We start from the raw sequence: 12,579 nt of genomic DNA, 5'->3' as shown, positions 1-12,579 counted from the left end.
AGGTGACCCTCAAAGTTGAGGTGAGCAATGCCAGCTCGACCAATAAGGAGGTCTGCGGTCGCGCCCCCTGTACAGGCTGGAACACCAGATCCTTGTGTGGGCTATGAGGCCGAGCTCTCCTTGTTGGCAACCTCTTAGGTCTGGAAGAAAGTATTTCAGAGCCTTGAAACACGGCCAGCATCTCGAGCCTGTTTATGTGCCAGGCGAGATGATGACCTCTCCACAGACTGTGGTCAGGGCGGCCACTCATGACTGCTCCCCAACCGGTGAGGCATGCGTCCGTCGCTAGCGTTACACGGTGACACGGAGCTCCCAGCACCGGGCCCTGGGACAAGAACCAAGGTTGTCTCCACATGTCCAAGGCACGTAGGCACTGCCGCGTGACCTTGATCATGCGAAGCGGGTTTCCCCTGGGGGAGAACCCCTTGGTCTTGAGCCACCACTGTAGGGGTCTCATGTACAGCAGGCCAATAGGTAACACGTTGGACGCAGCTGCCATCAGACCCAGCAGTCTCTGAAACTGCTTTACAGTGAGTGACTGGCCTTCTTTCACTCTCCCGACCTCCGTGAGGATTAACTCGATCCGAGCAGGGGACATACGTGCCTGCATCGTGGTCGAATCCCACACCACACCAAGATAAGTGGTTCTCTGTAATGGAGAAAGAACACTTTTCTTGGCGTTCAGTCTTAACCCCAGCACTTTCATATGGGCGAGAACAACATCTTGATGTTGAGCCGCCCTCCGCTCTGATTGAGCGAGAATCAACCAATCGTCGATGTAATTGAGTAATCGGACGCCCCGTAGCCGCAGCGGAGCTAACGCGGCGTCCACACACTTTGTAAAAGTGCGGGGTGAGAGTGCTAGGCCGAAGGGAAGTACCCGATATTGGTAAGCTTTGCCCCCGAAAGCAAACCTCAGGAACTTCCTGTGAGTGGGAAGGATGGCGACGTGGAAGTATGCATCTTTTAGAGCTACGTGACAAACCAGTCCTCAGACTTGATCTGAGATACTTACCTGAGCATCTTGAACTTCAGTCTGTTGACTGAGTGGTTCAAAAGATGCAGATCTGAAATGGGACGCAATCCTCCATCCTCCTTGGAACTATGAAGTACCGGCTGTAGAACCCGGACTCTCTTTCGTGAGGAGGAACACCTCGATGGCTTCCCTCCTTAAGAGACTATCTACCTCTTGTTCCATTACCAGAGCCTGCTTGGGGCCCACTAACGTGGAATTCACCCCGTTGAATTGAGGCGGACGAGAATTGAACTGGATTCTGTAGCCTCTCTCTACAGTGCGCAGGACCCATCGAGACACATTTGGTAGTAGTTTCCACGCTGAGAAATAGTCTACTAAGGGAACCAGTCTGTCGAGACTGGCCTCTGGTGTAATCAGAGAGCATCCCAGCATCCCAGCTCCGCTACGGTCCCGGGCGGAAGAAACTGAGTGCTCACTGGAGACCGCTGTGCCCTGGAACACCATATGTGGCAGGGTTAGCAGATCGATCTCCTGAGGGTGCTGGGGGCGACGATCACCGTACGCTGCGGTGATCGTCGCTCTACCCCAGCAGGGGCCACCCTCATAAGCCCCGGTCCATCACCATCAGGGCTTCTTGGCCGAAAACCTCTTCGCCTGAAGCACGGTCCGCAGATCCTGCTTAGGCTGGGAGGTCTTCAACCGCGCACCCCTCTTACCACCCCGCTTGCGCGGAGGCACACAGGCGTCAACACTCTCTTACTGCGCCTCCCTATGTGAAGAGCCAGCACGTGCCGCCAGAAAACCGCTGGAACGCCGCCGCCTGTCTCCCTGTCAACAGCGTCACCGAAATGGCCGGAAGGCGACAGCGGGGCGTCCAAAAGGAAGACCCTGTCGCGGTCTTTAATATCTGACAGGGTCGACCAAAGATGCCTCTCCGCCGCCACCAGGGCTGCCATAGACCGCCCAATGACACGGGCGGTCTCCTTGGTGCAAAACAGCGGTTCTGCGGAGTTCAAAAAATGTCCTCCGCAGAAAATCCCTCGCCCTCATCTAACTCTAAGAGCAGGTCAGCCTGGCATGCCCGCAGCATCGCCATGGCGTGCAGACATGAGCCAGCCTGACCCGCTGCCCATGACGCCGCGTCAGGAAACAGATAGCTCGCAAGCATCTGTTCCACACGCGGCATCGCTCTGTAACCGCGCTCACTCGTCCCCATCACATAACCGTAGTAATCAGATGACAGGACGAAGAGGCGGGCCGAGAAAGGTTTTCCCCACGACCTCGACACCTCAGTGTGGAGGTCGGGGGAAAAAGGCAGGCTCCGATGTGGAGGTGAAGTCTGAAACCGAAAAAAACGCTATCTAACTTGCCTTCCTGCAGTTAGACCGGACACTCGGGCCGGCCAGTCAAGCCTTTTTATTTTTTACTCAACTTGGCTGCAGCACGAGCTCCTCATATTGGGGTGACAGAGTGGGTGCAACATGCTCGACACTTCCCAGATCACCCTCCTCGGAGGAAGACACGAAAAACGCAGAGACTGCTGTCCAAGGGGAAGTATCCGCAAGGCGGGCTTCTGATCTTGAGGAGCGGTCACGGGATCTGACAGGTGAGGATGGAGATAGAGACTCGCTCGTCTCCGATCTCTCCATCAGATCCTGATGCGAACCCCACGAGCGCCGTCCCCTCTCCGCCTCAGCGGAAGCGGGGCCAGCGCTGCAGGTAACGCCAATGAAAGAGCCCTCCTCGGAGAAGAGGGCCTTTCGGGAGCGAAGCACACGCAGAGGAAGGCCCCCGCAGTACGGGCAATCAGCCCGCTCGAGAGCTGCCTCCGCGTGTCCCGCTCCCAAGCAAACACACACAAGCTGTGTGTATCCCTCACACACAAAAAACATTTGCAGGGAGGAACACACAGCTCGTATTGCACTTCTCCCACATTCCTAGCCTTAAACTGGCTCTTTTAGACATAGCTAAAGACAGACAACAGTAAATAAGACTGACAGAAACACAGAGCGCTAGCTGAATGACAGAAAACTGACGCCGGTTTCACCGCACATGCTTTTATACCAGCTGGTCATTACGTCACCTCGCCCGTGACGTCCCTCCTATCCATTGGACAGACTTTATTGGTATTCAGAGCCGGTCACGCTGAAGGCGTTCCCCAAAGCATCTCCAGACGCAGCTCGAGTTCCTGAAGAGGAACCATAACGGTGGATGGGAGAAAGATATAATTTGTCAAAATAGGCAAATGCAGACTAATATATTAATAGAAAAATCTTTGAATTTTCATATCAAAATATTTTGAAATATGGTTGCAATTATTTGTAATATTAATAACTTGTAAATCTTGAAATTCTTTCACTGTACATTGCCATTGTTTTGTGAAAAAGTTAGTTGTTTTGTACTATTGCAACAGTTATTTATTTTTGACATAATTTTATGATAAAACACAGGTTCAGTCATCATTACATTAACAACTAAGCATTTCCAGGAGGATAGACCGACTGCAGGGTAAGCCTAGAAGTAGCCTAATGCAAATGTAATCTTTTAACTATGTACGTCATAAACCCATCTTTTTAGGCAAGTACAAGATATGGTTGCCATGTGATAAACTCTGTAGACACTAAACAACACTGTAAAAACGCATAAAAAGAAATATGACGCAACATGAGCAGATGTAAATATAATGCCGCAATCAAAACTTCATTTTCATTTCATTTCAGTTTTTATTTTTCAATTTATTTAGATTATTGTGCATTTGGCATTTGACTGGTCAGACTGGTCATGAGAGTGGCATATTCAATCTAAATGTGTGTAAACTTAAAACACTCTTCCCCGGTTTCACAGAAAAGGCTTAAGCCTAGTCCAGGACTAAAATGTAAGTCTTAGCTGTTTCAACTGAAATAAACTTGCACTGACTGATCTTAAAATATGTCAGTGCCTTTGTTTTGTCTCAAGATACACTCCAGTAATGTTTTTTTTCTAAGCATGTTTATAAAAATTACTTAAATGTCCTAATTAAACTATGGCCTAATCCTGGCTTAGTCTGAAGCCAGGAATATCACAGAGAACCAGAATCATAAGAGTTACCAGGCTAGGGTCAGGGCAGGCAGCAGGCAGGGAACAGGTCAGGAACAGATCAAACAACAAAGGGGCAGGCGGCAGAGAATCACAAGTGTCAAGGCAGTCCAGGATCATACACAGAATGAACAATCAGGGTAAACGCTCAAATGTCAGACGCACGTGGAGAGCTAATACTCGGGTGAGGGTGCCCTCTGGTGGTGATCGGAAAGAGCCACAGAGGCCTGATTCGTGACAAATCCATATGAAACCAACGACAAGTTCAGTTTTTCTAAACTCATTATCACTAATTAAGAGCATGCCCACGTGCTGTTTGCGCTATTGATATTACAAATCTCCATGTGAGACGCGCAACATGAAAACGCCCACATCACCGTAAACAAAGCAGCAACATGTTCATCTCAGATACTTTTAGGTTTTGGAAGAAGACACTGAGAAGAAAAGGCCTTGCTTTTACCTCAGAAGACGTAGGCCAGCGCAGGAGATCTTTAATGCGGAGTAAGTAATGTTTCTTATTTGCATTAGATAATGTGTTGTTGTGACACAAACTTCAATGTATTTATTAGTTGGACTTTTCCCAAACTATAATTCCAGACTAAAATGTGTGAAATAGAGTGCAATATTTTGAACTATGATAGGCAACCTTTCATTCCATCTAAATGTCGTACGGGTTGAGGATGGTTTTATGTTCTATAAACAATACTATATAAAAGTATTGTTTAGACGATATAAAAGCAATGTCTAAGAATGTTTAGACCAGTCATTATTGTGAAATACTCTGTCTGCAAATATCTGTTCCAAACATGTGCTTTAACAATAATAATTTAGTTTCTCAGGTATACAATGTCGTTTTTGTACTGTACAAAGCATGTGCGCATCTATGATATAAAATCACATGGGCAATATTGCTAATGCAATAATATAGTTTCTTATTTATTTTCTTATTTTAGTGGGGAGGGGTTAAGAAATTATAGAAATTAATACTTTTATTTAGCTTTAAATGGATCAAAAGTGAAGATAAAGACATTTGTTAAAAACAATTTCCATTTCAGGATAATGCTGTTCTTCTGAACGTACTATTCATCAAAGAAACCTGAAAAAATTATACTCAGCTGTTTTCAACAACAACAATAATAATAGCAATAATAACAATAGTAGTAATAATAATAATTGTTTTTGAGCAGCAAATCACAATATTAGAGTGATTTCTGAAGGATCATGTGACACTGAAGACTGGAGTAATGATGCTAAAAATTCAGCTTTGAAATAAAAATTTTTTTATTTTATAATATATTTAAATAGAAAACCGTTATTTTAAATAGTAAACATATTTCAAAATATTACTGTTTTGATGTAGTTTGGATCAAATAAATGCAGGTTTGGTGAGCTGAAGAGACTTCTTTAAAAATGACAAATATTGCTGTTTAAAAACTTTTGACTTGTAATGTAGCCTATATACTGTATATATACTGTCACCATCTTTGTCCATCTTATGCAGACCTTTGTCTTCCCAGGTGTGAATCACACTATTATTCATGATCATTCACGCCTCCTTGCATACAGGCTTTCTATACAAAAAGGGACTTAGAAAATACAAGATCATTTTCACATCATTTTGAAGCAAAAGCTGTAGACTACAAGATCCAGTTCTCAAAAGTATTGTGAACAAATGTTCTATGTGTGTTTTATGGCCTTATTCAAGTTATTTAATTTTTTTTAGTTTTTCACTAACCACGCATAAACATTGCTTTCTCAAAAACTCAGTCATGTACATACATGCTCCTCACATATTATTGTAGTCCAGTTCGTGCTGATTACAGTGTTATTCGATTTTAGCCATTTATATGTTCATAAGCAACTGAAAAAAGCACTAATGTCAGGGCATGTCAAAATTTATCCAGGGCCCCAAAACACCCTCAGACCCCAGTTAATTAGTCACAATGAATAAAGAACTCACTGTTTGTATATAGTCTATTAATGTATTAACAACAGTTTATAAACTATTGACTAACTATAGTTTGCAAATAATTTGTAAATACTTTATTACTGTATACTTATTATAAAGTGTTACCACTTTATCCATTAAAATGTCACAAGTAACTTAAGTAAATACAAATGTCACAACATCTCCAAGGCCTGATAAAAGCCTCAGGGTCAACTCCTGAGGGTTAAGCCAATAATTCCTCAGTGCATTTGTGCTCAACACTGCAGCAAATTGTTCATGAATCAAACTGATCCAGTTCAATTCAAGTCTCAATGATCCGGTCACAGTCGCTCACACTATTGAAATGAGGCAGGAGCCAAGAATAATATGATTCTCAGAACTGAGGATTTATAAAAGTATTGTAATAATTAAATGCATAAGGATGGGAACATGTTTTTAAATGAACATGAAAGTTTTTTTAAACAAACTGTTGAAAGAAGTCATTATTCTAGGTTATCCAGGATGGTTGGGAACCCTGACTATTTTCCTGTCAGGTTTTTTGAGTAGGCATTGCATGCCTTATGTTCTTGGAGAAAATACCACTGATACAATCAAACTACAATATAGACAGGAAAAATGTCTGCTAGCTATAGTTACGAAACATCTATTTATCCACATATTTGAACATAGTGATTCAGTGAAAGTGAAAGTCAAACCTCAGTATGTTCAGTTGACAGTGTGGACTCTTCAGTCCAACACAAATCAGCTTCACTCCTGAATCCTTCAGGTCATTGTTACTCAGGTCCAGCTCTGTCAGATGGGAGTTTGATGATTGTAGAGCAGAAGACACAGTTTCACAGCATCTTTCATCAAAATCACAGCTGTCAAATCTGCCAAAACAGAATGTTTTTAGCCAAATTATTTTCTGATGTTCAGTTTTTCTGCAAAAACATATTGTGCTCTTCATAATCAGGGGAAATATTTCACTGACATTTAATTGTTTAGAGAAGTAGAACAAAACGTTTGATTGATCAGCAGTCAGTGAAATTACTTACAGGGCTTTTCTGCAGCATCTTACAGCTGGAATGAGTCTTGTGTAGTTTGACGATGACGACGCAAACCTCTTTGGGTTGAACTCATCCAGCACCTTCTCTGACATCAGCAGGACGCAGGTCAGCACTGTGCACATTGAAGATGAGAGACTTCTTCCTGGATGTTCATCTGAATTGAGGTAACTCTGGATTTCCTCATATAATGAATGATCTTTGAGCTCAAGTAAGCAGTAGAATAGGTTGACTGAAGCTTCATCTGTGATATTCTTGTTTTGTACTCGTTTAATGTATTCAGTTATATACCTGATGCTCTCTGTGGTGTCTTCGGTGTGTGTGATCAGGCCTTTGAGCAGATTTTGACTGGATTCCAGTGAAATGCCCATCAGAAATCGTAGGAACAGGTCCAGATGTCCTCTCTTACTCTGCATTGCTTTATCAGTGGCTTTCTTTGTTAAGTCATGAAATGTGACTTTTCTAAAAAAGAATGTGAGCTTTTGTATGACTGTAGTTTGTGAATCTTCAATGAAAAACCGAAGCTCTTTCATGTTCTTGTTCAGGTAACAGACAAACACATGCACTGCAGCAAGAAACTCTTGAACACTCAGATGCACAAAGCAGAAGACCTTTGTCTTATAAAGTCCAACTTCCTTCTTAAAGATCTCAGCGATCATTCCTGTGAACTCAGTGTCTTGACACACATTAATACCACAATCTTTGAGATCTTTCTCATAGAAGACAATGTTTTCCTTCTTCAGCTGTTTAAATGCTAGCTTGGCTAACTTCAAAATCATCTCTCTATTTAATTGTAAGTGCTCTGAACATTCTCTTTCTTCATCATACTTCTGACTCTTCATGTTCATCTGTATCCGCAGGAAGTGAATGTACATTTCAGTGAGTGTTATGCTGATGTTCTCTGCATTGTTCTCAATGAGAATATCCTGAAGTACCGTGGCTGTAATCCAGCAGAACACAGGAATGTGGCACATGATATAGAGACTACGGGACATCTTAATGTGTGAGATGATTCTGGAGGCCAGACTCTCATCTGTGATTCTCTTTCTGAAGTACTCCTCCTTCTGTTGGTCAGTGAATCCTCGCACCTCTGTGAACAAACCCACACACCGAGGAGGAATCTGATTGGCTGCTGCTGGTCGTGATGTCACCCAGACAAGAGCTGATGGAAGCAGAGTCCCTTTGACCAGACTTGTAAACAGCACATCTACAGATGCTCTTTCTTCAACAGTGTTCAATGTTTTGCTTTTAAAGTTCAATGGCAATCGACTCTCATCAAGTCCATCAAATATAAATGCTAGCTTACATCGCTTATATAACTTCGCCAGGTCCTTAAATTCAGGATAAAATTTCAGCAGAAACTCACAGAGATTGACCTCTTTGTCTTTAATCACATTGATCTCTCTGAATGGAAGCAGGAACACACAGTCTATATCCTGATTGCTGTTTCCTTCTGACCAGTCCAGGATGAACTTGTGCACAGAGACAGTTTTTCCAATGCCAGCGACTCCCTTGGTCAGCACAATCTTCTCCTCGTTGTTTTTCCTCAGTTCAGTTAATATATCATTGCATTTGATTGGTTTGTCATGTGTTTTTTTGCTCTTGAAAACATCATCAATCTTCAGAATCTCATGTTCCTGATTGACATCTTCCATATCTCCCTCTGTGATGAACAGCTCTGTGTAAACAGCCTTGAGATCTGTATCATTTTCTTTGTTGCCCTCAAAAATATATTTAGCCTTTCTCTTCATGTTGTTTTTGTGAGTTTTCAAGACGTTTTGCAGCTCTATAATTAAAAACATATAATAGACAAAAAAAAAGCATTAACAGATTTGACACATTTTTTCATATCAGCATGATTATCCTTATTAGTAACTGATTCAGACAGATTAAATTCATACTGCTGAAAACACCAGTCCATCCATAACTTGGGTTTCAATTTTACAATTTCTGAATATGTTTATGTTCTTTCCAGATCACTTGTTGTATTGATTGAGATCATCTTTAGGCCATGCTGGCCAGTGTTACTAAAAACTGATTAATTGTTTCCACATGACCTAGCACAGGGGTGCGCAAACTTTTGACCCGAGGGCTACATCAGGTTTTCCACATCAGTTGAGGGGCCACAAAATATGTATGACAAATTAAGCTTTGATTTTTTATTTTTTTATTATTCTAAATTGACACTCACTTGCTACTGTACTGAATGTATACTTGTACATACATGGCAGTTCTATCAAAAATAGACTTTAGCAAAGTGGTGCGGAGAGCCGCTTCTGAAACATGCCGTGGTACTGGCGCGGCTGATTTATAAAACATTAAACAAACATCCTGGCGTTGTGAGATATTTAGGTAATGAAATTACATATTTCAAAATGTTTCACTTGATTTCATACATGTAGTCAGGAATTATGGTTTGGGAAATGTCTTAACTAGTAAAATGTGTACAAGTTATGTCACAATAACACAATAACAGATGCAAGTAATCTTAAGGCCAAAGTGTACTTTGAGACAGGAAAACTGGTTTCATACGGATTAATTTATCTGAGAATATTTGTTTTGGATGTGATTTACTTCATTTAAAAGACATTTCAATCTTTCTATACATATATTTCTCATGTCTTTGAGGCGAGTATTCGTGGAGATTCATCTTGTTTTATTTACGTCTCTGTGAAGAGAGATGACAGAGGCCGAGACGGCGGAGAACGCACCCTGATTATTTTCTTTATTTTACAAAAGCACATTGTTTTCTTGTTATTATGACTATACACAAATAAAAGTAGACACTTTGCAGTTTCAAACGATACCTTATTCTTACCTGTACAATCAAAAATGTTATTTTTATAGAAGTTATTTTTGCGGTCATAATGAAAATACGAGACGGAACGCAGCAGTGCGGGCTTCAACCCCAGGGGGTTAAATGAACCTTAGCATGTGTGATTGTAATCATGTGTCGATGATACTGAATCAATTTGGTGACGGTGCCACCTATTGGTTAACTTTAATAAACAGTTTAATCCCATTATGAGATGTTTAATTAAGACTTTTAGACCATTGTAAACTGGGTATCACTGGGGACACACTGTTCTATTCTATATATCGGTATAAAATCTGCTGCTGATGTGACTGGCCCTGAAATTGTGAAAGTTTCTCTTTTTTTTCCATTTACAGACAGTGATTTATATTTACTCCAGATATGTTGTGAATTACCTCCAACAGGGACAGATGTCTTCATATTGCCGTCAGTCTGAACTGTGAGAGAGAGAAAGCGAGAATTACTCACTGGGAAACATTTATCTCAAAAACACATAAGCAGAGCAAAAAGGAAAAGAGGTTTCACTTGTAAATATTTAATCATGTTACAGTCACAGTGAAATTACCTTGCTTGCAGTCATTCTCCAAATGTTCAGCCAGATCATTTTGGTTCATCTTTCTCAGAATGTCCACCATGACCTTCACAGCTTCTTCTGGTCCAAAACATTTTACCATCATATCTACTGTGTCAAATCTATCCGCCTTTTCCAATTCAGACCTTGAGAAATGCTCAAGATATAAATTCACTAAGTGCCACTGAAACTCCTTCAGTTCAGCTTCTACCAGCTCCTTCAGTGAGTCCACGAGCAGCTCTTTAAAAGACGCCATTGTCCTTCACCAACCCACGGCTGCAGGTCAAGATAAAGAAAACATCTGAAGTACTTCAACTCTTAACATGTGGACCTAAGTGCTCAAATCTTATTTGGATTATGAAGCTGTGAATAGAGACGTATGAATAATCAGTTGTTTTAAGCATGTTTTCTTCATAACTTAAACCAGAACAATTTAAGAAAACTAATTAAACCGATTTTTCAGACTCGAGATGAGAGTAAACCATGTGGAGAATCACCGTCTGCCATCAACAGACCCACAAACAGCATATCTGACAAACCATTGAGTGAAAAAATTGAGCCAAAACAACACTGAAAAACAGAAATGCACCAATCATGATTTCTCATGGATGATTACGCCATTTCAAGAACAAATGGGTTGATACTGGTTTCCAATTTTAAGCAAATTTATTTGTTGATGAGGTAACACTTCAGGGAATAATTCTCACTGCTTATTAAACACTACTTTAACAGCATTATATGGAGGTAAGATGAATAGAAAATGGCATTGAAACTTTTTTGAGAAGTCTGTTGCTTTCTGATTAAACCCTTTAATAATACTTTATAACGCATTATACATGAAGGCTTTAAGTAAAGTGTTACCTCAATATGCTATTTTCACTAAGTGTAAATGGCATCTAATTGTTATTTATACTTATTGCCTATGTCTCGTACAATAATAAACCTGCGTTTCTTCTGGTTAGGTACAAACCTGTAGCTTATATAAAGTCAAGTTCAGCATAAATTATAACACTGCTATATTAACGTCCTTTAAATAGAAGAGATGTAGTCCTCACTTCATGTTACATGTCAGCTTGATCACGGAGTCATAGCCAAAAGTACATACCAAAAAAATAAAACTGTGTTTGATGCCTTTTTATGCAGATTAAATTTCTCTTAGAAAAGTAACAATTTTATAGTGTCATCAACAACAGAAAATACTAAATTAAATACTAAATAATAAAATGTTATAATCCAAACCAATATCATGGGTGTATCTATTGTAATTATTTTATGAAATGCACTTTGTGTTGAAATGTTTCTAGAAGCACATATTCATTTTGAGTAGTTGCAAGAGGAAAATAAACGTAGAAATGTTTCTGATTCACAGTTACACAAAGAACATAAAGGTGATATATTCTCCTTATATTAATTAAGAAAGGCAATGCATGAGTAACATTATGACTGAAATACATTTTATATTTCATATTACTTACAGTGTAAAACAACCAATGGGGTAACAACAGTAGGCTACTTTAAAATCATCATTATATCAGTTATATAAAAGTTTGAAAACATGATTACAGAACATTAAAGTGAAACATGTTACGATCTTGTAATCCCTCTTTGTCCATATTTAATCATGTTCCTTGAGTATTTCACGATGAAGTTAGCATTTTATGCTTACTTACATTAATAAGGAAGTGCCTTTGTGCTCCACAGCTGAAGACTTGCTTTGATCAAAATGTTCAGCTACTAGACAAGTTCTCAAAGTGTCCTTGGTTTCCAATTATTTACATGTATATTCGCACATCAGCCAGTTATGAAAACAATTTGATGATCAGTTTTTTGTTTTAAATTAAAAAATAATCGTATGGTCAAGTGTGAACACTGCATGTACATCAATCTGCTTTCACTTTCGTTTTGTTAGCAAGGTTGCCAAATCTGTCTAGAAAAAACACCACATCATCGTCACACTTTTTACAGTTTGGTTGTGACCGTGACTACACAGTTTATATCACATTTCTGGTAACACTTTATAATAATGACTAGGTATAAGTAATTAAAAAGTGTTTTGTTAATGATTAACTAATCATTTAAACATTAATGTACATTTGTAGATGATTAAGAAGTGATATGTTAACATGCCACAAGTGTTTTAATCATCCAAAC

General features: G+C 40.3%; 1 protein-coding gene across 1 annotated transcript in view; it reads right to left on the bottom strand.

Moving 5' to 3' along the window:
- LOC306861448 (NACHT, LRR and PYD domains-containing protein 3-like) overlaps positions 1–12,332 on the bottom strand; it is a gene marked incomplete at its 3' end in the record, with an annotated part of 38,914 nt that extends 26,582 nt beyond the window's left edge. The window contains exons 1-5 of the mRNA XM_079403693.1: positions 12,099–12,332; positions 10,423–10,704; positions 10,253–10,294; positions 7,034–8,828; positions 6,695–6,868 (exon numbers count right to left, since the gene is read on the bottom strand). Of these exons, the coding sequence (XP_079259819.1) occupies positions 6,695–6,868; positions 7,034–8,828; positions 10,253–10,294; positions 10,423–10,684 (2,273 nt within the window). The 5' untranslated portion in view covers positions 10,685–10,704; positions 12,099–12,332. The remainder of the gene's footprint in view (positions 1–6,694; positions 6,869–7,033; positions 8,829–10,252; positions 10,295–10,422; positions 10,705–12,098) is intronic.
- Between the last annotated feature and the right edge of the window lie 247 nt (positions 12,333–12,579).

The sequence above is a fragment of the Barbus barbus genome, assembly GCF_936440315.1.
Source record: "Barbus barbus genome assembly, chromosome: 42".
NCBI lineage: Eukaryota > Metazoa > Chordata > Actinopteri > Cypriniformes > Cyprinidae > Barbus > Barbus barbus.
The sequence above is the reverse complement of the archived record's forward strand: the minus strand, read 5'-3'. Positions and strand labels throughout refer to the sequence as shown.